We start from the raw sequence: 26,631 nt of genomic DNA on the forward strand, positions 1-26,631 counted from the left end.
GATCATGAAAGCATGGTTTGGGGAATGTGCATCATTAGAGCACACATACTTAATAAAATAAGGAGCCCCGTATGAACATCTAGTTAACTTATTTCAGTTTGCATTGTGAAGGATCTTAATAAATATAATGTTTGTATATAGTTAAGACTTTTATGGCATCTAATGGACTGGGTGACTTGTATGTTGTTTTTTAAAGCCACACTTCAATATTCTTGTGATACTTAACACAAAACCCACACACAATATAGGAAATTGATTTTTTCCTTGACTAACTTACTTCAATTAGTCAGATTACTAATGTATTTCCAATAATTTCTATTAAATTTCCTATTAAATCATTTCTTGTAATAATAATGAGCATGGTTGGTTTAAATCAGGGATCTCAAATTCATATGTTATGTGGGCCAGACCAGTGAAAGTCCCCTTTCTGTCAGTGTGAAGTTTAACTCAACATTTAATCCCAGAGATTTCTTAATATAAGAAAAAGAAGTGCACTTTCAACAGTTCAGTGTCTCAGTTTGACTTTTTTCCCCTTCTTTCTCTTTTTAATTAACCCATCCAGTCCAACAGTTGTAACAAGCAGTCTTTCTACATGAAAGACAGAAATTTCTATAGTAGATAGTGAAAAATCTGAACCTTTTATGTCATTTACTTGTTTATTTATTAATTAGTTAGTTTGGTGTAATATGAATGGCCAAGGGGAGATCTTTATCAGTTGGAAAAGCTGTAAAACTTATGAAAGTACAATTAAAAGTGAGGAACTTATACCCTTTTCCACATTTTGGAATTTTCCAAGCTGTCCAGGGAGCTGGATTAGAGTCTTTGGCAGACTGAATCCAATCCCCGGGCCTTATGTTTGACATCCTTGGTTTAAATGGTTTAAATTTAAAAGAAAAAAAGTGTTTTTCCTCTTTCTGTCCACACTTGCAGCAGACACATTCTCATCAAGCGTTACAAGGATAAATAAACAGATGTCCCCTGCAATAATATAAATGAACTATATAATGTTTATTAAAATATATAAAAGACAAAATACATATATGCATAATTATATCCATGATGAAATATGCATATAGAGTATAATAATTATACAGTAAAATGTGTTTACATATATAGATTTTTTTATACATATACCAAGATATTTTTGCATTAAAACTGGCAGTGGTGATTTCATATTCCCCCTCCCCCCCAAAAAGGAAACCCCTCGGTCCACAGCAGGCCTCCGAGAGAAATAACCCTCTGAAAAGCTTCAGAGCAGCAGCACCTTTACACCTGAGATCCATGTTTTGGAAAGGTCTCGCACAGAACAATACAACAATTCTGACAAATAGCTTCCATGAAGTATAATCAACAACTTCAGGAGAGGAGGGGTGTTACATTAAAAGTTATCCTCTTTTATACTGGTACCATCCCGGCAGAAAATCTACAAATAACACTCACAGTGTGGCACACGATGTCATCCTTGTGGTGCAGCATTATCTGTCACCACGCCACATGCTCCCCTGGTACATCGAATCTCGGGATTTAACTGTTTAGCTTTCAGGAAGGAAATTAAAAGATCCTGGGCAGAAGAGTGAGACCCTCCCATGGGATGACATTTAGTCCTTGTGACTGGTGTGGTTGGCTGTGGTTGGTCCTGTACAGTTTCAGTTACTGCACGCTGAAAGCGGTCATGTCTGGTGGTAATGGTGGTAGTGGTGATGGTGGTGGTGTTCGTGATGATGGTGGTGCTCATGGCGCTGGACCACAGGAACCACAAAGCCAGGGCTTCCAGGAGGGACAGACATCTGCTCTCTCTCCAGGCCTGGCAGTACAGAGGGCACTGGGGGTGGCTGCTGGGGGTGGGACTGAGTTGGCAGAGGGGTTTTGGATGGGGATAGCGCCTCACGGCCTTTGGCCCTCAGGCGTTTACTGTGGCTGTATTGCAAAGGATGCTGGTGGTGGCCAGAGCTTTGGGCTTGGTGTGGCAAGTGGTAGACATCCTGACCTCCATGAGCTGCTGCGCTGCCGCTGTGGAGCACCGTCTGCAGAGGAGGGTGGTGGCCATGACATTTAGTGGCTTTACCACTTCCGCTTCCCCCATTGTTGCCTCCGCTACCCTTGGAGGTTCCTTTAGGGGACTTGACGAACTGTGCCCCTTTGCTTCGAGACTCGGTAGGATTGTAGCTATCACTGATGACCTGTGAGCGGCGCTGGTGCGCAACTTGGACTTCTGGTTCCTGGGAGCGCGAGCGGCTCTGGGAGCTGCGAGCATGAGCCTCCTGTGGAGGAAAGACAGGGGTGGTTCCTGACAGACAGGACGGAGAAGGAAATTAGTGTAGAACAGCTAAATTAAAGCTTTTGTAAATACAATTACAATTTTATTTCTCTTCCCTCAACTTGCAAACAATAAGGCTGCACGAAAAAGACATTTACCTTCAAATCTGGAGGTGTAGTTCTCTATACCAGCCAGGTCAAGGTAGTGATTCCTCCTCTCTGTGTTCTCATCCACACAGTAATGTTGACCCTCAGTGGCTGGTGGCTCATTACTCTGCCCTCTACTGTTGTAAATAAGCATGTGGGTGCGTTAAGAAATAAATAGCTAACTCTCAAGTCGAGTCAACACAATGTGCACAGGAAAGGTTTTAAAACAAGTGCTGACCTGATGTAGGACGATAGCCTCTTGTCGGCTGAACGACCCTCCTCTTGGTGACAGCGCTCTGATGAGGGAGAGATCAATAGTTCAGACAAGGGAAAACTATCTTTCCCATAGATTTGCCATATCTGTAAGCTGCTATGTATAAATCATAAGCCAGGCGCTGTAAGTGTTTGTATGGTTACACGTGAAATACTGGCCACATTTGTTGCTTCTGTTGCAGAAAATAATTCTAATAATGATAATCGTAATGATATAATTAAGAGTATTGCTACAACGATAATCTAAGTTATAATGCTGGTGCCATCTACCTGCCCCCGTTTCTCTTCTGTGGCTTCTGGGCTCTGGAGTGACAGTCAGTTTGACACGCAGAGTCTTGCTCTTGTTATGACAGGACTGATTCACAGAGGCATCCACCACATCATAGATGGTGTGCATCAAACTCGACATGTCCTACAGTGACAGATAAAACACTTTTAATATAGTTTCTAGTGCTGTCGTCTGACAGAATAACGTGTAAAAGGACAGACTATGAATAGTAAGAAGACACATGACACATGTAGAAGGCTCAGACAAGCACAACACAAAGGTAACATGATGCAAAGTAGCAGTGATCTCAACTCTGAATCTCAAAACGCGAATAAAGGGGCTTGGAATTTATAAAATATGAAACCAAAACAAAGTATCAGCACTCGCGGATGAACATGTTTATTGATATAAAATTAGTTGCCAATAAATTAATAAATATATTTAGAGGTATGCTCATCAGTAAGTGTCGCTATGTTGTCACATACCTCTTTAGTAACTTTTCCACTGTTGTCAAAGTCATAAAGAGTGAAGATCCACTCCTGGCGGTTGTCATCCTCCACAGAAACATCACACTCCAAATCCTGAGAATACAAACATTTAAATTTTTAGCAATTGGTTGGCTTTAATCTCCATGTTTTTACTAATCCTAAGCACAGTAAGAGCACTGCATGCTCTTACTGTGTAGAAAGTCCTTCAACTTTCTACAGATGAGTAAAAAAATGAGTGTGGCCACCTTTCAGAGTTACCACTTTTTTTTTAGCCAACTTGAAGTCAGAAGTATCAGGTAACATGTTCACAAATGGAAAAATAAACATCTGGAGTATAGACCCTGCAGCAGTGGAGATGGAGAGCTGACACAGTGTGAATGAGCATGTGCATTTACAAGAGATGAGACCTCAGGGAAAGACAAAGCTCTTTATGGTTTCATGAAATAACCTCGGCTCACGTAACCAGTGGTGATCACCAAAGGGCAAATCCAAGCAGTTCTTTAAAACATGCAGGTCTAAACATTACAATATATTTATTGGTCCCTCAATTCAATCAGGATATGGTCTGGAGTGGTGTAAACCTACAGACAGATGTTCTGCCCACATGGAGAAGGCATGCTGCGGCAGCTTGAGCAGAGGTTACCTATCATCCATTTACTGCCTGCAGTAGATGTTTAAATAGCTTTTACTCACTAAAACACACAACTGGTTTACTGCTTTTGGATCTTAGCATATGGCTTTTCATTTCTAACCGGGAAAAAAAAGTGTCATATGAGGCAACACTGACTCAGTGTTATATGCACTCATTTAAAATGGTGTCTGAAGCTGTATGTGGCTTAAGCTGGAACGCCACAGTCCTGCTCTCATTAAAAAACCCAATGTCAGTCAAATTTATCCCAGTTATGTCCGTACACTAACCCACTCCTGCGCACATACTTTGTGATAAACATCTGAACTGTTGTGTATTTGTAAACTTAATCACATTACGTGGTCGAAGTGTGGTAAGTGTGGGTATGTACGGTGGTTTTGAGAGGTCAAGCGGACTGCAACTTAGGAAAGCACCAGCAAATGCAGCAAGCACACAAAACGCAAAACAGGTTTTTCTGAGGACACAATAATGTGACGGGCCAGCTGGAGAAGAACCGAAATATTCAAAGGCTTGCAGAGGATTCATCGATGTTGTGTGGGAGAAAAAGATGCAAAGTATTATGTGTTTTAATCACATGATTCATATAATACTATAGATACATGCTTGCTATTAGCCGTTACTATTAGCTTGGAGCTTCTCCTGCAGTTATGTCATGTTATTGTGTCCCCAGAAATACATGTGTTTCTTTTTGTAAATTTCTCTTTATTTGTTTAATGGTTTAATGGTTAACCACAGCACAGTAATGTCACAGTGTACGTACATCCAGGCTGATACGCTTCTTCCCCGAAGCTTTGGTTGCGTCTCTAAGTGTCTCCCTCTCGCCTTCTTCTGAGTGCAGGTACTGCAGGTAGCTTTCACAGCCCTCAGCCTTTTCTGGAGGCAGAACCACTGTTAACACAAGAGGACGCATTTCAGTTAGACACAAACATACTGATTTCATTTCATCTCAAACATCCTTTTTAATTGGAAACCCTCACAAGCCTTTATCCTTTTTGTCTGGCTACAAGGTGTCTAAGTATGACTGCTTTTTCATTTATGTTTCTTTTATGCTATGCATTTGCCTTAACCTACGAAATGAAGCCAAAGATCTGCGCTTTAATTGATGGCTTTTAACTGTTCCAGATGTAATTAAGGAAAGCTTTTAAGATCTGCACGTGATACAAGGGTTATTCTTACTAGTTTTATTACAGACGTTTATTTTGTAGTGGTGCTGTGCTTAGTCCATGTAGCTTGGTATGCTTTAATCAAAGCCATTAAAACCCAGCTCACTGCACGTTTTGCAAAAAATCACATAAAAAAAATCTTGTGGAAAACTTGTAGTTTGACCACAAGCCAAATCAATTGAAGCACATCCTTCTCCACTTACCCTCTAGGGGACAGTGTTGATCTGTGAACTGTCCTTCCTTCAGCTCACCATTTGGAAACTCCTGTGACAAGGAAACAAATTAGAAGAGAGAGAGGGAGAGGAGGAGGAGGAAGAGGAGGAGGGAGAGAGAGATGTAAGTGAATCTACAGTTCAGACCACAGACACAGAGAAACAAACAGTTCCAGCTAAAGCATTTCCTACTCAGATGAACGGGAGAGGGCTGGAGGCTCCAGCGCGGCCAAACACTTTGAACATCTGCACGCTTATTGTGTTTCACTGTCTGGGACACAGCAGGCCCAGCCACAGCCAAGCTTTCAAGATTCCTCCAAGCCCTTCAAACAGATCCCTCACATCCATCAAAAAAAGACAAAAAACCCCACCATGATGCACTTCATCATCTGAGCTCTCTCTCTCTCAGCCAACCTGTTTATTCTCATCCTGCTTGACGACACCCACCGAGAAGCATTTGATGGCAGTTCTGAGTTTAGGAAAAAAAAAAGTTTTGTCGTATTTCTCACTTGCGACTCGGCTCAGAGACGTTTGGTTTATGTAAAACAAACTTCACAGTGAGGTCTCAGCAACAGTTATTTTGAATGGAGAATAATTACCAGATGGAAATTTCCGTGCAGATAGGATGGGACTGATTAAATGCACAACTCTATAGCCATAAAACAAAAGCAGGACAAAGGAGGGGAAAGGAGGGGGTGAAAAAAAAAAAAGCTCTGCTGTCATTTGTGAATAATCTATATCCTGCATTAAACAGAACCACAATGCATTCATAAGCATCCTATATATGTTCAGGCACACTGAGGCAAAGGCAGCAGGGTCTCCATGCACACACACACACAGCTAATCTTTAATTGCAATTGGATTGTGGAAACAATGAAAATTAAGTGCAGCACAGGCCCTAAACCACAAGTATTTAAACAACAAATGATTCATCTTATTTACGTCATTCTCAGTACTCTAAGCTGCTCCACACACACTTTGAAATAAAATCACACCAGATTGAATCAAGGGGGCCCACTGAAATGAGACAAATAAAAAACAGATAGATGCTAGAAAACAAAAGAACTCCATGTACCTTCAGCTGAACTGAGGCTCGAGCGGGAGTCTGAACATCTGCATGCGTTTAGGTGAACGAGCCCCCCCACCCTTTCCTCTCCCTTCCCCTTCCCCTCTTTCTGAGAGTAATCACCACGCCAGGGCCTGTGGTTCTATTTAACAATCTCCAAGCCTATGATTATTCCTCACTTCAGAGCATGATACCTCCAGCCTGTAATCTGGTCCTGACCTTCACCGCTAAAGGGAGAGCCCATTGAGTCTCAGGGTCAAGGCTTGGATACCCCTTGCAAATTGGCCACAGGAGACACTGAGAAAAAACAGCAAAAAGAATAGGAGTCGAGCCTCGGGGTGGGGGAGGAAAGGGAGGCAGGAGGTGAGGAGAAAGAAAGAAAGAAAGAGGAAAGCGGGTGCAAAGGAGAAGAGAGGAGGAAGGTGAACAAGAGAGACAAAGATAAGAGAAGCGAGAAAGCAGATAAGCGTCGAGGTAAAGGAGGAAGCAGTTTGGGAGATAGGCACTATCTGTTGCTTACTCCAGTCTCTGGGAGCTCTGGGGGAGGGACGGAGGTGGGTTTTTAGAGGCTCTGGAAGGCTTCTTTGAGAGGTGGAGACAACTGATACCAATCCCTGGGCACCAAACAAGAAGGACTCTTTAATCATCAAAAGCACACACTGGAAACAAAGCGTATATGTATCCATAGACAAAAAACAAAACAGTTTCCATCTTTTGTGGTTTCTGCAGCCAAGTTGTTGTTTCCTCTCTGCACTGGATGCTTTTATCTCTCCTCTCTGTGCTCAGTCCCATAATGAAGGCCAGTATGTAAGGAAGAGGGAGTTCACACAGAGACACTGTTCTGCAGCTCAGGGGAACATCAAAGACAACCACCGATTCCTCCCATCCTCATCCCCATGAGGGTGCGAAGCAAGGTATGAGCACCTCCAAATGATTCAGCCTTAAATCCAATGAAACTAAATTAATCAACCAGCTGGTCTTTAATTAAAAATCACATATTGGGACGCATCTCGCTGAGTGCAAAATGAGGGAACCAGCGGGGCTTGTGTTGAGCACATGGCTCCCCCGACTACCACCACCACCATGCTCATTACATCTATGGGGGGAGCTAATGAGAGAGCAGGCCGGGGCCGACCGCAGTCTGCAGTTTAACGTCCAAACACATGGCATCTCTATCCACATCGCCCACAGTGTTGGGCTCAAATCTGCCCACCACATGTGTAATTAACTGCTTTTTGGCATCTAGCAGCTCTCATTCTTTCACTATCAGATCACAAACTGCTCTGCGGCCTGCGGAAATCTGTTAGCATTTTGGAGCAAAGTGTTCCTCATTTTTCTACCAGTGGTGTACACCTGAAATCCTTGAAGTGTGTCGCATTGGGTATGGAGGAGAAAAAATACTAAAAAAAAGCCAACACTGCATGTGCAGAACAGGCACTTCAACAGGAATGACAGGGAAATGATAAGGTATCAGATCTCAGTTTTCTTTAAAAAATACATTGGAAAAAAAGCAGCGACAGTGTTCCATGTAAACAGATTCTGTCTCCCAGACACCTTGACATAAGAGACAGAAAGAAAGGTGTGTGATGTTTGTTCCTGTTTAATGCAGCAGTTCTGCCAAGCTTCCCTAAAGCCTCAGCCTACTGCCAGACTTTTATGTGGGATAGGGTAACCAGGGGATGCTTTCATAGCTCCCTACCAGGTGACATCAGACATCCCCCAGCAGCCTCTCTCTCTCTCTCTCTCTTGCAGCCTGCCTACCACCCATCCTCCCACTGGAAAACAGTGCACATCTTTGTTCTCACATCACTCCCTCTAGCTCACCCCCTAAATATAAGTGCACACACTTCTTTTAGTCAATTCTTTAAACCATATGATGCACAACTGCTTTTGAAAACTGCGTCTTAAAAAATACGAGGCTAACATGATTTTTTTTACTCAGTTCCTCTCTCCTCTGGGTATTCTATATGGAAACTCGATCTGATGTCTGCATGTGTATCCAAGTATAAACATATGCTGGAAAAATACAAAACAGGATACCGTCTGTTTCCTCGTGTATTTTTGAAGTTGTGTGGTTTTCTGAAATCCTCCGGATTGCTTTTTTTTAAAAAAAATATGAAAATATAATTGGAATAAAAGTTCTCTATGACATTCACAGTTTGTGGAAACACAAAGTCACCTCGAACTGACACAGAAAGGCTTCATAGCCATCAGCCAGCCAACACTCCTGCTATTAATTGGAGATGACTGCTGGGTTCTCCGCTAATGAAAATGTGGACCGAGTAGAATCAACATAAAGACGGGAGCACCAGCTTGTAAACAAAGTGGATTTTCTTATGCATACCGGAGGATGAAACTAGAGGAGTGTGGGGCCATTGAGAAATAAAAGCCCTCCATTCCTGAAGAAACCAACCTGGCCTTGACTCAAAACCAGATGTGAGCGGTTTTACTGAAGAGAGGCAGAGTAAAAGAGAGGGAGGGGGGGTTGTTCCTACAATGACGGGAGTTAAAAGACAAAAGATCAGTTGCACAACTCCCTGCCTCCTTTCTCGCAAGACAGTAAAAGAAAAATAAGTGTGTTACTTTTTTGATGGCTGGAACAAAAGGGTCATTTTCTTTTTTGTTTATCTGACCTCTGGTTTCAAAGTCAGTGACATTATGCTGCTCAGAGTCAACAGAAGCATTTTACCACAGTTAGCATTGTTTATACTAATTTCAGCCTGCACGATAATTATCTTCAGGACCGCAGTATTTTTGCATGCTATCATAAACGAGCCAAAAACAACTGTTTGTTCTAAGTTTGAAATGAAAACACCATCTCATCAAGTTTCAGTTACCAGACGGCTAAAATTTGCCTTTGTCTACTAATTAGAGTATTTTATCTATCAGCGTGCCCTGACATGTCTTTCTCTGGATGGAAATGAGATCAGAGCAGAATGCCATCCTGTCATCTGGACTAGCCCGGGCACAGATATGGCAGTTTCATGGTAGCGGGGTGCTCTCTGAGGTCAAACAGGAGGCAGAACCTCTCCCTTGGCACAACATGAATCGCTGGGGCGAAGCCTCTTCTGTCCTACTATAACAACAGCTGTGGTGAGAGATGAGCATGCTTGCTTGTCTATGTAACAGCAGCATGTAAACCACTGAAAGTCACCCACTCCCCTTCAATCAGGATATACTATCTCTTAAACTCTCCCCTCCTCACCCCACCGCTGATCTTTCTCTCGCTTTGATTGTGACCTGGTGGATGGCATAAGCAAAGATTAGCATCATTGGCTGGCCACCCTGCATCTGTCACCAGCGCTGTAATCAGCTTGCCTTCATTAAAGTGAGCTTTGATAGGAGACTGATGTAATGGAGTGCCCTTCTCTCAGCTGTCACACAGGCAGCTACTGTAGGGACTTGGAAACCATGTGCTTCATACCAGTGACTCGATCAGTCTTACAGATCTGGGTTAGGCGAATGTACTAAATAGTATTCATAGTAGATCACGACACTGTTCATGTAATTGATCAGAGAAAACATAATGTGGCTATGATGGTTCAATATGTCCAACACACAAAAAAGTTGCCACCGCACACATTCTCACTGCACCGTCAGAGCAGAACTCTGCATTACAACACTGACAAACTCTGCATTAATGCAAGTAATGCTGCTTCATAGTTTTGTGAGTAAAGCCTTAAATATTTTGTGTCTAAAGTCTGGGCCAAGGGTAAAGTCTTTACCCCCGTTTGGACTGTTAAAAAATTAGGAGACTCATTCATTTAAACCAAGCAGAACATTAAGTTTGTACCATAATGCTTTCCCAAAGATTTAAGGAGTCTTCAGGAATAGTTCTACAGCTTCTTGAAGGACAATTAATCCTCATCTTTGGATGTTGGCTGTCTTTTCTTCTGTTCTCAATCAAAATGATCCCACACTGTTTCAGAAATGTTGAGGTGCAGGCTTTGGGGAGGCCAATCCATGACTGATAGTGTTAGATTGTGTGTTTTATCCAGGTATGCTTTTACTGGACTGGCAACATATTTGACATAATCATCTTGAAAAATGAAGCTGGTTCCCAATCAAATGTTTTTTAGATGTTACTGTATGGTGAATCAAAATCTGATGATACTTTTATATGTTCATAAGTTTTATATATTCATAAGTTACACTTTAACACCACTCATTGAAATACAGTCAAAAACCATGCCAGAGCCTCCACCATGTTTTACAGATGGCTGTAGACACTCACTGTTGTATGACTGACTGAACCACAAATATTACATTTGGAGTCATCGCTCCATAACACCCATTGCCACTGATATTCAGTGAAGTTCTTGTGTGATTCGGCATATCTTAGCCTCTTCACCCCGTTTCCCCTTCTTAAGGGGCTTCTTGACACCCACCCTTCTACTGAGACCATTTCTGATGAGGCTTCAATGAACAGTAGGTGGATAAACTGAAGGGGATCTCTCAGGTCCCACGCCAGGGATTTTTTTGTTTTTTTCAATTGTTAAAGGACATGACTTTCAAACATTGTTAATCTGCTATAGTTAGCTTTTGGGTCTCATACTTGTTTGTCCTACCTGTCCAAGTTCCTAAAACTTTTTGAAGACACGCTACACACCATGCAGAGGTATGCCAAGTTTTCAGCTAATAGTTCATGCAAATCACCTTATGTCTGTGTCTGCCTATCTTATGTCTTCCGAGCTTTTTTATTTTTGGCTTTTTTCTTTTGTAGATTAAATTAAGGAATTCAGAATAAATTTTATGTTTCTAGAACATGCTGCTAGTAGGCAAGTCCCTAAAAATTCAATTTAAAACTGGTTCTTTGCTAAGCCTATGTGTAGACACAACACTGGTTCATCCCTTGAGTTGGGTGCCTTTTTCATAAAAACAAATTCATAAAAATTTCTCTCAAAATACTCAGGTACAAGGACTAGACCAAAAATAAGTTTAAAAAAAACAAACAGCCAATTTAAAGCCAGAAAAATTTTGAAAGATCTTCAGAAAGCCTGCAGAACTATTGCTTGAGACAACTTTAAAAAATGACAAGAAAGTCCAGCAGCTTAAAAGCAACGTGGAAAGAAATAAGGGGCAGCTCAAGACTTTTGCACATTGCTGTAATTAAGACTTTTGTTGTTTGTTGAGGATAGATATTCAAACCAGCTTCGCCTACTGTGTTAAACATATGAAATCCAGGGCTGGAGCACTCTTCGTGATCAATTAATCGTGCTTCTTGTTAAAACTTTCCCTGACCTTAAGATGATCCAGTTCTCATATTAAAGTGGGGAGATTTTTAATAAAACAATTAAAGGAACCATTCATCTTTTTCATCTTTTACTTTGCAGCACCAGATATTAAGAACACACAGCAAGCAATATTTTGAGCATATGCGCACAGACTGACAAACAAGAAAACAAGAAGGAAGCGAGTTCACAAGGCACTGGCATATCAAAGTCAGCGTAGGACTCAAACAGGATGTTCCTGTGTTTCTGGCCTCCATGTGAAATTCTGTAAGCTCCCGCACAGGCCCCTGGCTCTTAAGCTCGGCCAATGGGGAGCTCGTCCAGGCCGATAAAGCTGAGAGGATTTGTTCCACATTCCACAGGCCCTTTAAAAAAACACAGAGGATCTCAGAATGCCAGGTTGTGGGTGAGGCAACTGGGACGCCAATCCCATTATGGTCCAAAGGTAGCTACTCCATGCAAGTGTCCAGCTGAGCTTGAACCCAGCTGCAATGATCTCATGTAGCCAGGGGTTTAGTACATCAGCAATTCAGACCGGTTGTCTGTCAGTTACAGTCAACAAGTGAGCATGTCTCCGTCTTGTCTGCTTCTAGTGGGCAATAAAAACACGTCAACACAATCACTCTCATCCCTAAGAGTGCTTTTTGTGTACTGTACACGGTGTCAGGTTTCCAGCTGTCTGTCTAGCAGTGAGATGTCAGCTGTAATAGCTCTCACCTGTGAGATAACCACCGACACACTGTTTTCGCTGCTCATTTTGCTAAGCTGCAAAGAGATTTGAGTCACAGCACTGAAAACCAGACCCGGCAGTTCATAGGGGCGAGGCTCTGTGGTTGGAGGCTGGTGGAGCTACAGGCGTTACAATGCTCCTGTGGGTGACTGAGAAATGTAAACAAATCATGTTGGGGAAGGACAGCTGCACACCAGTGGGTAAGAGCAGCAACACTGCTTTATATGTAGCATGTCTCTCAACCTGTTTCGTCTGACGCACTCCCTCAGCTGTATCAGTCAAGCTCAAGTGCATCTTCATCACCACCCGTCAGCTCTCAAAAATGATCTCATGGATTACAAAATGAGTGTTACGTGGATAGTCTTATAGAATGTAGTGTTTATAGGTATTTGAACAATGTATTTAATCCAACAGTTTTAATCACGTATTTTAACTATTTATTAATTAGTAATGCTCAGTGCTTTTACCGTTTAGACCATCGCTTTTTTATGTTTAACTTTTGATTGCTATTGCAACTGTTTTTCTGTTCATTCATCTCTACTTTTATTCAACCGTGCATTTGTCTGTCAGCGATTTATCACTGATTATCTACAGATTGGTTACAGAGACTGTAATAGGAAGCTGGCCAGAGATGTTGGTTTAGTCCACAAATTGCAAAAAACTGTTATGCAGGGAGAAAATTAGTTATACACAACTAGCCTACATTGAATCAGCTCTGGGTTAGGTTGCTAGATCAGAAATTTGCCAGACACAGGAATGAAGACTTCTAACACTTACCATAATATGGTCCAATATGGAATATATTATGGACCAAGGTGTTCCATAGACTGCATGGTATGTACTTAGCACTATGTAATATACAAATAAAACACTACAATTTCAATGACAGAAACTGCAGCACGAATGTGATTATTGGTCAGATAACTGAATTAAAAATGCTTCAAAAGGGACCAACACCACAAACACAGTCAAGAGGTCCAGTTTACTAAGTTGAATTAGGAGGGGAAGGTCTAGCAGACATATAGTAGCCTAACTGGTACCCACTTGACACTCAAAGTCACTTAAAAGTGGGCTATAAAAAAACCTCAGGCACCTGTAGTTTTTGGCATTACACCATTCGAGTTCTGTGCAGATTGCTGACTATTTTTCAGTCACTCTCAAATACAGCAGCCAGTGACAAAAGATGTTGTGGCTCTCCTGCTGTTATTATAAAAGCTTGTGGTGTGGTAGATGAGCCGTCTGCTGGTTTCCTGTATAGGTCTTCCAACCGAACAGAAGTTGGTTAAAGGTCAAAACCAAAAATTTCCAGTCCAGCAGTTACTTATTCCAATGTCTTTCAATGTAACTTACAAAGAAAAGTACAGATGGATATGAGTAACCACAAAAAGAAGAGCTTATGGAGTCGTGACCAATCGATTCTTAACACATCATTTTGGAAGGCGTATTAGGCAAACAGAGACGAAGGTCTGTTGTAGTGTATTATCAGTGCATCAAAACCCCAGGGAGATTCCGGCTTGCAGGTAAGAGACAGCCAGAATCCTGAGCAAAATGCAACAAATGAGGGCAGCAGAAGGCGGAGCCTCTAAAAAGCCATCTGCTATAGTCTAACCTAACTACTCTACAGACACATTTGCCAAACCTCAAGTTCTAGGCGACACCACTTATTTGCATAATTGGTACTGTGCTCTTTACTGTGAGATATTTAAGGCTTGAGGCCCTCCTGTTCTCTGCAAAAACGTCCTGGCTTTGCAGACTGTGGTACAGTTTTTGACACTAAATACAGTATCTTAATCTGACATGCTGAAAAAAGCAGCAGCAGCTTATTCATAGTGGATGCACCCCTTTTATCTCCTTTCTCTCTTTGCTGTTGTGTAACTCCCCCTGACTGTCCTGTACCGCTGTCTCCTCCAGCCAGCAGCGATTGCCAGTCTCAAAGACCACAAGAATTCTTGACACTGCAAGAACAGGCTTAAATCCAAGCTGTGAAGTTCCTCACAGGCCTGGAACTGGACAGGGGGTCATCCCAGGGTCAAAACCAAGTGTTTTCCTGAGGATTCCTAAAAATACACACCTGCTGGGCACAGGAAGCAGAGGAGACTCCATGATCTTGAGATGATGTGAAGGAAGCCCGGCTATGTGAAATGGACAATTGCCAGTAAGTCACTGGCTGTGATGCTATGGCACGTGAGACGCAACCTCTTTTGAAAAAGAAGTAGAAAGTTGCAAGCTGAAGAGGAACAGATGAGATACTAAAAAGAGAAAGTAGCACATGGGCTAATTACTGATGCACCAAAATCATGCAAAGCTCATTCATATTTCTGTTGAATTATTCTCAAAGAAAATAATTGGTCAAAAAAAGTAAAAAGGATATAAGGGTATGCATGTGATGAATTGCTCTTGAAATCATAGCTACAAGACAAGAATATTAAAGCCTCGTGGTGCAAACCATGAATTATAATTTTTACTTGCAACACATCACAGAAATATGCCAAGTGCAGATTCTTAGACCACCATCAGCGAGACTTAACATCTGCACGTCTTCTTTTTGGACTCAGGCTGCCATGTGTGCACTTTAGTGACCTGACAGACTAGCTGTGTTTCTGAAACACTGTTCCCCAGTGTGAAATTCTGAAACGTAATTCATCCATGGCGCAAGCAGAGATCAAAAAGCTATGATGCAGAGGGCAGCTTAGCTCAGCTCCACCTCCATCTCCAGCTTAGCTTTTTTGCTGCAGAGTGCACGAAAACTGGTGCTTTCATGGCTGTAATATTGGAAGGTCTACAGGGCCGCGAAGGAGCCTGCACTTAGCTTAGTGTTAGCTTCCTTGTGTATTCTTATCTTATCTCTGATATAAAGCTACAAGCCCGATGGAGTCTTGCTCTCTATCATGCAGCAAGTCCGAAGGCAGTCCACTTGAAGCACTAAGTGTGACACTTAAAAGTCTGATAAAAGTTCTTTAAAGGGGATTTATGCTTCAAAAAGCAGTAGGGTGCTGATGTGCAATAACACCTTAAAAGCTATGAGATAATGAGGCGCTACCAGGATAGAGCAGCTCTAAAAGCCTTGCAAGCATGTGACAGTGGGGGTAAAAGTTCAGGTGTTCTGATACACTGGCATTTTTTGAAATGGTAGGATCAGTTGGGCCCCTATCAGCATGAAGAAGTAAGTGCTGGTTATAAAGAAAGATCCTGCGGAGCAACTGCACGTGATATTTCTGATGTTTTCATGCATTTCCAAGTCTCCTGTTGAGATTCTTTTGCAACTTAACTCACTATATTTGCGCTTTTTTAATACTTGAGGAACAGATTTTCTCATCACATTCTGCTACACTTGTAAGCACTTCTGTAAAACTGTAAGACACAAAAGGCAATGAGCGGCAATATCGTGAAATGATATCAAGATTTAAGAAAGTGTGTTTTCTTTTAGATCTGCCTCCTGTGAGCAGATTGTGTCTCTGAAAAGCTCCCAGTGAGGAGGGGCAGGCATCTCATGGAGAACTGCTGTTTATTTGAAATGAGCCTTTAGGTAAACATGTTACATGGCACACAGGGCTCAGGTCAGCTTTTGAAGTGGACGGGCTCGGGAAAAAAATGGGTGGTGGAAGAAAAGAAGGCTGCCTTCAGAGGAAATAAGAACAGAGGCCTCTTTCAGCAGCATTTCATCCTCTCCCTCCTTTTCTGTCACATATAGAAGGAGCACAAAAGGTGTGTGGGTATATAACCAATGCATATTGTGAGAACTGCTGAGCTCTCATTTCTTCTGAACACATGAGCAGAATCATCCTGCAGTTTTTTGTTTTCATGTTTTTTTTTGTTTTGTTTTGGGGTTTTTTTCAAAATTAAATTACCACCAATGACAAAAATAACCACTTCCTTTAAATGGGGACTCACTGAGGGTTTTGATGACGGGAACAGGTTTGGGTAACAAAAGCACGTTTGCAGCCATCCCCCATCGGAGAGGAATGCGTTGTGCAAAAGGAGGGCCAGGCCTGTGCTGTCTGCAGAGCCTGGATCCAAGCTTTGAAGCTGCTAGTGTGTTTCAACAGCTAACCACTTTCAGATGGGGCTGTGGCATTTTATGAGCTGAGTAATAGCGATACCTACACATGTGCAGGGTTGGGGTCCCAAAGAGGGGAAGGCTCAGCTCAGAGAGAGAGGAAGACTCCTCGGGGGTCTGGGTTAGGCTGTGTTTGAAAAAAAAGAATAGGGATTTGGTAATCCCTATGTAAAAATTGAAGACAGGAAGGTGGATAGTTTTAAAAATCTGTTCATCAGTGAGAACAATTCTGCTATAAATTCCACCTTTTTCAAGTTACCTTGAACATCTTAATGAAACTTGAATGAACATGAAACAAAATCGTGGTACTACCCAACGTAGCATGTGTACCACTGAGCATAATGCATTACTACAGTGCTTGATCTATGCATAAAGAATACGCTCACCAGCATACTCTTGGTCTTTTTTGTTTTTTTGGATGGTTACAGGAAGCCAGGGTATGTGGCGTGTGTGGTGTTTCACTCTGAAGCCTCAAACCCAGCAGGGTGTCAGGTTCATGAATGCGGTGCAAGGATGAAGTTTCGACACATTAAGCTGCGACCCTGAAGGATGTTTATATAAGAGCAACACAGAAATTGAAGGTAACAAGATACAAAAGGAGGCGTGCACTGCATCGCATCATGAAAGGTGTTCATCAGCCCAAAACTATGCAGCTATATTTTATATAAATGCCCCCCCCCCCCCCACCTTTTTTTTAATGCATTGATATTCCCACAACTCTGTATCTTGTGATGCCCATCTTCGTTCCCTCTATGATTATCTAACATAAAAGTCATCTCTACATTTGATATGTACGTATTAGGACAATTTTCGACTGGCTGAATTTAATACATAACACACTTCTTTCCTAAAGAGTAATCTCCTGTCTTCTTTAAGCAAACAACCAAAACCTCAGACTTCCTTTGTGTCTTAAAACCTCAAACAAAACTAAATGTTGAAGAGTAGCAGATCTGGAGTGTCCTTTGTAAAGACTTTTAAGTTAAACACATAGTCAGGAGCTTCTCACATCTTCCCCAAACGTATCTTGTGCAGTACAATTTGCTAAATATGTAATTATAACAATGCAATCAATTAACAATGACAGAATACAATAACACTATGGGCAACCATAACTGAAAAAATATAATATTCCCCTGGTTGCTTTAAGGCTTGCGAAATGAAGTCCACTTGGAAAAGAACAGGGGTTTATGTGGAAACATACCTTACACACTAAAATGTAATAACCTTTGAGTCTCCCGGTGTTTTACTTGGCTTGGAGAGCACTAGATCAAACACACACTTGGATCCAGCAGCCTTTGCCAAAAATGTCAGCGCTAAGCACTGGATTCCAGCTTCAGGTATTTTCTTTCCCCTGGCAGGGATCGGGGGTAAAGACACCCACCAGCATTAACCCTCACCAGGGCTGCCCCAAACAGCCACCAGCACACTACCCATGATGTAGTGGAGGCGAGGTCTCCCTGCTGTCATCGGTGACCACACATTTCTAGCTCATTGAGTGTGAAGGAAAAACCTGTGCTTCTTTCAGAAAGGTGAGATATTACTGTAATCCATTTGTGTAAATCTCTCATTAATATAATGAAGAGAAAGCACTGATGGTGTGGCTGAGATATCACTAACCACAACAGTGCTTCTGTCCAAAAGTGTGAAGATAAACAGTCCAATAATGAAGAAAATGAAATGACTGTAACTTCTTTTGTCTTAAAGAAGATTTTATTATTTTTGATGCCATCAAATATAACCAGTGGGTAAAGCTGTGTGTGAAGCCTGCTTACAACTATTTATTATGTACTTATGAAAGCTGATTTAGGTATTTTGATGACACTATTTGTAACTCATTCAGTGTGACTGTTTCTTAGCAACAAGAGTGGAAAAAAGAACATATACAATAGCTGAATAGCTTAATTATCACAACATGGTGACTTCCCAGACAAACATGAGTATTTCATGTGAATATTATTTAATTATTTATGTTGCACTAGATTCAAGTTTGCTTGGTTAATAAAAATCGCAAATATTTCTGGATGGCTTTTTGTAGCTTTTGTCCCGTCTTCCTCACGCCCAACTGATCGCAGATCCTTGTGCCTGATTCTGCTGGAAGTATCTTCCTGTTAAAAGGGAGTTTTTTCTTCCCACTGTTGTCAAGTGCTTGTTTACAGGGGGTCGTCTAATTGTTGGGGTTTTCTCTGTATTATTGTTAGGTCTCTACCTTACAAAATGAAGCACCTTTAGCCGACTGTTTTTTGACAGTCTTAGACAGCTTAACACAGTGAGAGGCTTCTATTCTATGTTCACATTAGTGTAACGACAACTTAAGTGAGGTTATATTCACTTCACCTGTCTCTCCTCAGCAGACAGGGGAAGTTTGTTTTGCCAGCACACAGACAAAGCAGAGTGGAAAAGACTTGACTCAGCTTGGTTTTCTGGATTGACTGTTAGATGGCAGTACCCACAATACCAGGTACCTTTTTAGTAGCTACTTGGCCAGGGTTCCAACTGAGCCAAGTCGAGCTGAATATGCAACATCAACAGACTGCACGCCACTGTGTGACTCACTGGATGAGTCATGAGAGCGACTCCTTCACAAGAATCAAACCTGTCATTTTTGAAACCCGACGACGAGGGAAACGGCTGCACACAAACCAGCACTGTGGTCCAACAACAAGGTGCAGACATTTAGCATTGGTTTAGCAGCATGTATGCCATCGCCTTGATATCGTCCGTTGTTGTGTCGTGGTTGTGTTGCATAAAAAGTATGTCAAGGGACTTTTGGGCTGTGTGTGTGGGCTATAATGACCTCACCCACATTGAAGTGGTACTCAGTTCTAATGGAAACCGAATAGAGCTGAGTTGAATAGCTGTTAGTGGAAAAGAGGCAAAAGGAAACCATGTTCCCTGAGTTCCCTGAGTAAACTCCTGTAATTAGCACAGTTGACCTAAGCAATGGACCCAGCCATCCATCCATGCTCAACATGGATGATGCTATTTGTATGTTTTAACTTCACTCTTCTCCACAGCCGGCTGAGGGTCTAACAACAGTACAAGCAAGAGTAACCCACAGACCGGTTGTACCACATGTCTTTGACACTGCCCCCATCTGACAGCAGACGCTCTCTGCGGGCAGAAAGGCAGACTATAGCTGCTCACAGATTTCCAAACCACAACCACCACTAAACCACGATTTTCCCCATCATACTGTGTTGTGGTGTGGGAGGTCACAGCAGGGTCTATAGGATGATTTTGTTATCTTGCAGGGGATTTATAATTCCATGTTAAATGTACTCCGTAGGTACGTCGTAACCTTTGATTCCTCCTATGCGTTTCCAGCTACTTCTTTTTCTGCCTCCAAAGAGAGAAACCTCACTGCTAACCACTGCTTTGGTACCAAAACTGCAACGCAACAGTGATGCTTTCCATTTGAAATGGGAAGTCAAAAAAACTCCTGGGTCAGAATTTTCAGCTGGAACACCCTGGTAAGATTTTGCAACTTGCGAGGTGAGAAAAGTCCTAATATCCCCAACTTCACTATTCAGAATTAGTAAAACTGTAAAACTTTTAATCTGTACTACTACTATTGTGTGTGTGAGAGAGACTCGCTAAATAAGCCATACACAAAGAAGTGGTTAGGCTCTATCCATGAACTTGCTGCAGCGGCATTTTTAAATTCAATAAAACAGGCATTACGCTATATTGCCAGTGATAGATGAATGACTGTACCTTGCAAGGAGCAAAACAAATCCTGCTTTTCCTTGCTACTTTACTACTGGAAAGCAGTCAACTTGGGAGTGATGTCACCCGACTTCCAAAGTAAAGGGAACGCAGCATAAGTGCTGGCAACATCGGCCACTTGGTGTGGCTACCTCGTAGGCTCTACTCAGATTCACCATTGAAGTATAACTCAGGTGTTAAACCCTAATGTCGTAATCTACACCATAACCTGGCGTGCACTTCCCTCGAAATTTATCCACATTTTACACTGACAGCCTGCACAGGTGTAAATACTGGTAATGACATAGGCCACTTGCATAGTCTATATATATTCAACAGAGAAGTATACATGAAGCAGTAGGGAGGGATTCAGGCTACTTATTTTTTTTCTGTTTTAAGACTTTACGTTAAGCAGGCTGAATGCTGAATATAAATTTATTGTTCGAGCAAGATTGGTCATGGATGTGCAGTAGATAAAGAGCTTGAACTCTAATAATGCAGAATCTGTATTAATGCATAGTTAAATGTGGCTTGGAGACTTAAGTGTTTTGAATGGTCAGCAAGACTAGAAAAGCTCTTTATAAATGTTAGTCATGTCCATAGAGAGACGAGAGTTTGATTTATCATCGCAATAAAATCTACACAAATATTCCTTCAAGATTACGGAGTTTTTTGTGACTCCAAATCTGTTTAGTAAAATGCATTTTTAAAACAACCGACAGGAAGGATCTATAGGGGCCCATAGCTCATTTTCAGTCCCAGTATCCCCTAATAAGATTAATTTGGCTCTGGTTTGTGCTGACAGCGTGTAAATCAGTATTTCTTTTGATGGCAATAAAGAGTTATTTTCATGAGCATTGGCCACAAGGGAATTACAGTAAAAGAGAGCAAACATGTACTTCAGACAAGTATCGTCAGAAAAATAAACATTCAATTTGCTAACAGTGTTGTAATGTCTTTCTCCATTAGACTCAGGCCACACATGCCACTCTGTCGCGCCTTTTATTCACTCACAAATATACAGACACACAGGCACGTGGGGGTACACACCTATGCGCTCAGACATGAAAGAAAGTCTAAAACAAGCACGTCGCACTTGTGAGAAGGGTCAGAGCCAAGCAGGTGATGATGTTTACACTGACAGAGGAGTGAATGTTCTGAGCAAATGGCAATCAGTGTAGGAAAAACCAAGAGAGGAGCTTGATTTACACGTTGAACACTTTTACAAGTTAATGTGGGAAGCAAGCAAAGATAAGATCAATGGTCCACTTCTGTCTCCCTAAAGAAAGCAGTGAAGAAGGCAGATGAGGCTCTCAATTACCCCCCTTCCCCCACTACCTTTAAAACCCTCAAATATCTCCCTTAAGAAAAAACAACACCCGTAAACTCTCTTCCTCCTCCTTGTACTCTTTTCCTCTTCCCTCCCTACCCCCCTTCCCACCACAGCCCCTCTCCCTGCTCCAGGATTTTTGCTGTACAAACCAGGAACAGATGTCTGCTGAGGCCGTGCTGAAAGACCCCGCTGTTCTGGATGCCAGCCACATGCTTTTCATTCAGAGATGAAGGCTCACAGCTCGCCTTCTTGTGAAGCCAATTTTAAAAAAGAAAAAAAGAAAAAAAAAGACGGGGTGGAAAAAAACAAACTAAATGCCTTCAAGTCTCTTCAAAAGCAGTACATATACAAGCACACCTTTTTTGTCTCCTCTCCACCATGTATTGTTCCCTGCTTGTGCCTCATTCTAGGATGTTTTCCTCTGCATTCGTGGACTTAGATGACGGAAAAGCAAAAGATAAAAAAGTCATGAGATGCTGCTGACAAAAATATTTCTTAAAAGAAGTCGAGGACCTCATGAGCTGCACACACAAGTGTAATCAGTATCCTCACAGCCGAAGTAAAAGTGATCTCCCTTTTAAAAACTTGCCTCCATGTGCCGAAAAATAAAATGTTATTTAGTGTCATAGTCTTAAGATTACACAGATATCCCGGCCTCGGATCCAAATCAAATACTGCTAACTCAAAATTAACGTGGCGACTAGAAGATATACCCAAATGCCCAGCGGCAAAACTGTCCAAAGAAAACATCCATTTTGAGCAGGATCACCAAATGAGTATGTTATATAAGGGGAAAGTCTTATTCACAGATTCCGAATTGAATGTTAAAAAAACATTAGCTTACAATTAGTTTAGTGAGCTGCTTGGGAACTACGCTCTTAAACCTAATTTATTGTTGAGGGGTGAGCTCTATGTAACTCTCTGTAAGTCAAAATAAATTTGTGTCTTGGAGCTTTTGGCACATCGTTACATCCAGCTAAATCCCTGACTGAGTCTTTTTCTTTTTTTATACTTCAAGTGTGATATTATTAACCTTTCAAAGTGGCATAATAAAGCTCTTTGTTGTGGAGTTTAAGATGTTGACACACTCCTTCTTTGGAGGCTGCAGCTATGGGAAGTTTTGAGACAAAAGGTGGTGCTGAAAAGCTGAATTAGCCTGTCAATATTTGGGCATTCAAGCATGTGTGTTTGAAGCTCCAACATGAAGCACAGTGTGTGTGAGAGAGAGAGACTGTGGATGTGTTGGTGTTCCTGGAAGCTTCACAGAGCTTGGAGGTAGCTTACATATTTAACAAGTGCAGATTAGGTTAATTTATTATGTAGTGGGGTGGGTAACTTTTCCGCCAGGTTGATCTCACATGTAATCATTAAACATCACACCGGTGCTTCAAAAGAGAAAACTCATCGTGAACACCTGCACAAAAGTGTCAGTATCTTGACTGTAGGATGAGCAAAGTCATTGCGCTGAATCACTCTCTCTCTTTGTCCCCTAATGCCGCACTTCAAGGAGACTATAGGATTACACTGAAGAAACGGTACAGCTGCAATCATGAATCATGGTTTGCAGTGATATCAATATTTAAACAGGTCTTTAAATCCTTTGATCCTTTCTTATTTCTTCCTGGAGCACAGCGATGCATTCGCACTTTGTTTGAGTTAAAAAAATATATATAAAAAAATCCTGCTTTATTGAAGAAATTCAGACTTACACAGACTGACGATGGGAACATGCATGTTATGGGGTTTTTGGTTTGTTTTTTTGGTTTTTTTCTGGTAGCACACTATCCCCCAGCCCATCCCCCAGGACGGGGAAAAGGGGAGGTGGGATAGAGGAGTGAGGGTTCGGAGCCTTCACTGATATCAGAGCCCTTTTATAACTCCCAGTTCTGTGCTTTGAAGTCGCAGCCAGACAACTCAGGAATTCTACTCCCCCGTTTGACAATGAGGAGGGGGATGGTCAGAGCTCTGCCGTGTGTTTAGCCAATCTTCTCCTATATGAAATCATAAGGAATTTTCAACTGTCTCTGCAGCTCATCAGCCAGAACCGTGTGGCGAAACTTCTATCTGGCGTGAGGGTCATGTGCAAAAACACTGAGCTGGGGGGAAAAAAACGTGTCTGCAATGAATCTAAAAAAAACTCCCAACAACTTCTAAACACATTAAATCATTATTGCTGTTTTTTTGTTTGCTCGGACCTGTTTAATCCAAACTCCAGACATCTAAGTAGCCATAATCCAATAATTACAACTGGAAATGTGACAGAGTAATCCGATCCCAGCGAAGAATTAATTAGCAAAATGTGGGATCAAACAGGGAAATGGTGTTAGCATCTGATAGCAGAGATAAATTTTATCTTTGAGGAAGCTCTGTCTTTTAGGTGGGGAAATTATAAAGCATTAAAAGGGTCTCCAGGGACATTTCATATCTTTACAGGAAAGTTGGTTTAGGCCCATTTTTTAGCAGCATGAATGGAGCTTCCACTTAATATGAGCAGGCAGTTGCATACTCTATCTGGAATACAATACTGAGGTGAAACTCAAGATATGATCTAGTATAATTTTCATACCTGACTGTGGTTTATTTAGTAGTTTATATTCTGTATTCTGCAGTTCACTTTTTTTTTTTTAGATTTATAAGCATACATGTTTATTTAGTTTTACAATTACATCTACAACATACACAAAAATATTAACTATCAAGTACTAATAAGTAACAAAAAATTCTACTTTCCTAAACACAGAAGTTCAACAATCAAGAATATCCAATGGGAACAAAAACAGCAGCCACCAAAAACAGTGATCGCTCACATCCCTATACAGAAATCGCCAAATCCTCAAGGAAGGTTAAGACGTCAAACTGTAACACAGAAAGGATGCAAATTGATTCTTTTAGTCACTTTCTGACATAAAATAACCACTACCAGATTACATTTTACCACAAAGACCCATCGAGACCATTATATTCAATGACTGTGCTTGAATCTATCCACCTTGTCTCAGTCCACATGGAGGTAGTTTCAAAGAAAGCATGAAAAGCAAAGGGTTTGCTAGTTACATGCTAACAGCCATCCAGTTTTGTGGTGTGATTGAGCCACTAATGCAACCAGCTAATAGCACAAATAAATCAGGGGTATGACTTTGATAGAAGTGAGGGAGGGAGCCACCTACTAATAAGTGCCAAGCTTATGCCTTTGGTGGTTTTCCTTCAGGGGAGTGTGAACTCAGCCTCCTCTGAAGCCGAGTAAAGTTCTCTTTAATTTGCCTTGAGTGGGTGGTTTATAGCCCTGATATAATCCATAACTCTTCCACTATTACAGCCACCTACCTCACAGATTGTCTGTGCCGCTGTGTGAACTTCTTGCAGTTTCTGTCTGAGAGCCTGAGACTCTCTAGTACCCCTCAAAAAGGTACGCTAATTGAAGTGATGTAATGTTATGCCACAGAGGGCTGCCCACTGGGAGCCGCGCTAGAATAGGAGGCACTGAAGAAAAAGACACAACCCGAGTCACGATGCCAGCAGCCACAAGAGCAAACTTTATATCCCTCAGTCTGAGAAATGACTACCTTTCCAACCAGTGTGTGTGTGTGTGTGTGTGTGTGTGTGTGTGTGTGTGTGTGTGTGTGTGTGTGTGTGTGTGTGTGTGTGTGTGTGTGTGTGTTTGGGTCTGAGTTGCTTTGCCAAGCCGCTTCACACATGGGGCTCATGGCTGTCATAACCCATCCAGCAATGTTGGCAGGGGAATAACCGCTGCAGTGTTGTGCCGGAGCCAGACATGACAGAAAGAACAACAACCTACAACTCTGCGAAGACATCAGCATGTCTTCACACATGCCTGTGAATACAGTTTGCCTCCACTTAAGTCAAGAAGTTCTTAGATCAGCTTTCAGGGGAAAAAGAAATATAACAGCTCTAAAGTGCCTGACAGACTCATCCCATCAGCAAATTCAAGAACACACAAAAACACCTGGCATGCTTTCCCCCCTCCACAATAATGAATTTTGTATAAACTGTCAAACGTATATAATGAGCACGCAATCCACATCCTAAAATTTGAATCAATAGAAGATCACCTTAGTTTTGAAGATAGTAAGAAAATAATTAATAAGTGTAGTATTACCTGCATGTTCTTCAGCTTTTGATCCGCCGCGCTGTACCTCTCACATTCCTCCATCCCTCTCCGGAGGAAGGCGTTCACCACAAAACTGTCTCCTGAGACGCGGAGAATACACACCGATTAGCAGGTACAAATCTCAGGCTAGTCCTGCGGTTTATTAGATCGTTACCATTTACAAACCATTACGCAAAAACGATGTGCGTTTATCCTCACCTTCAGGGTTCTCTCTGCGCTTGCACGCTACGGATCACGACGCACAAGGATGTAAAAGAGACACTAGTTAATTTTTTAGGCTACAATATTCAAATTGTGTCATTTCGCTTTATTTTTATTTATTTATTTATATATGTATTTTGCTGTCTTACCGTGTTTTGACTGAAGTTTGCCCATTCTTTAAATCCCTCTTCCCTGGATCAGTAAATGTACTCCGAAATCCGCCACTTCTTACTCTACATGATCACATTGTTTTTAGTTTAGAAAGAAGAAAAGTCCAACTTCATCCAAAGGTGAGCACATATATCGCGCTATCATTGAAGCATCGCTTGTCAGTGATGAGATGATCTGATATAAATCGCTAAAATGATCTGTAAGCGGCTCAGGGTGCGCTCGCAGTCTGGCTTCCAGCTTTACTCCCGTTCAACTGATGTGAAACTGCTTGAACGTAACAGAAACGGGAGAGCGGGGCGTGAAGCTTGCAGAAGAAGAGAGGGACACTTCTGGTGCAGGCTTTTACAAAATAAAACACATCATTGGTGCAAGTTGAACTCGCACTATAGTTTTGAAATACATTTGATCTACCATGTATACACGTATGCGTGATAAGGTTCTTAAAATGGAAATGTTGCCTACTCTGATATTAGATAGGCTGGTGGTATTTCTTTTATTTGATTGGTGTTAGTTTATTGGTTATTGTTGCTATAACTGGTTATCATTTATAAT

At 41.7% G+C, this 26,631-nt stretch overlaps 1 protein-coding gene across 2 annotated transcripts; it reads right to left on the bottom strand.

Moving 5' to 3' along the window:
• Window positions 1-1,072: 1,072 nt before the first annotated feature.
• On the bottom strand, window positions 1,073-26,315 carry nkd2b (NKD inhibitor of WNT signaling pathway 2b). 2 transcript variants are annotated; one of them, XM_063486737.1, is made up of 10 exons: window positions 26,058-26,315; window positions 25,906-25,932; window positions 25,696-25,787; window positions 5,448-5,508; window positions 4,842-4,969; window positions 3,430-3,525; window positions 2,947-3,088; window positions 2,642-2,699; window positions 2,416-2,537; window positions 1,073-2,287 (listed from the first exon to the last, which is right to left on the bottom strand). In XM_063486737.1, exons 1-10 carry the CDS (start codon window positions 26,080-26,082, stop codon window positions 1,671-1,673), a joined length of 1,368 nt encoding a protein of 455 aa, XP_063342807.1. In that variant the 5' UTR covers window positions 26,083-26,315; the 3' UTR covers window positions 1,073-1,670. The 2 variants fall into 2 exon arrangements, with proteins under 2 accessions (XP_063342807.1, XP_063342806.1); XM_063486736.1 differs by having other exon boundaries at window positions 1,074-2,287; window positions 2,416-2,540.
• Window positions 26,316-26,631: the final 316 nt, after the last annotated feature.

Source organism: Pelmatolapia mariae, linkage group LG10_11 (genome assembly GCF_036321145.2).
Source record: "Pelmatolapia mariae isolate MD_Pm_ZW linkage group LG10_11, Pm_UMD_F_2, whole genome shotgun sequence".
Taxonomy (NCBI): domain Eukaryota; kingdom Metazoa; phylum Chordata; class Actinopteri; order Cichliformes; family Cichlidae; genus Pelmatolapia; species Pelmatolapia mariae.

What these genes read in the sequence shown, in the direction of transcription:
- nkd2b (XM_063486736.1), bottom strand. Translation starts at nt 26,082, where the DNA reads ATGGGCAAACTTCAGTCAAAACACG. An exon ending in GCGCAGAGAGAACCCTGAAG is followed by an intron (nt 25,788 to 25,905) that starts GTGAGGATAAAC and finishes TCCGCGTCTCAG; the next exon opens with GAGACAGTTTTGTGGTGAAC. An exon ending in TCAACACTGTCCCCTAGAGG is followed by an intron (nt 4,970 to 5,447) that starts GTAAGTGGAGAA and finishes TTGTGTTAACAG; the next exon opens with TGGTTCTGCCTCCAGAAAAG.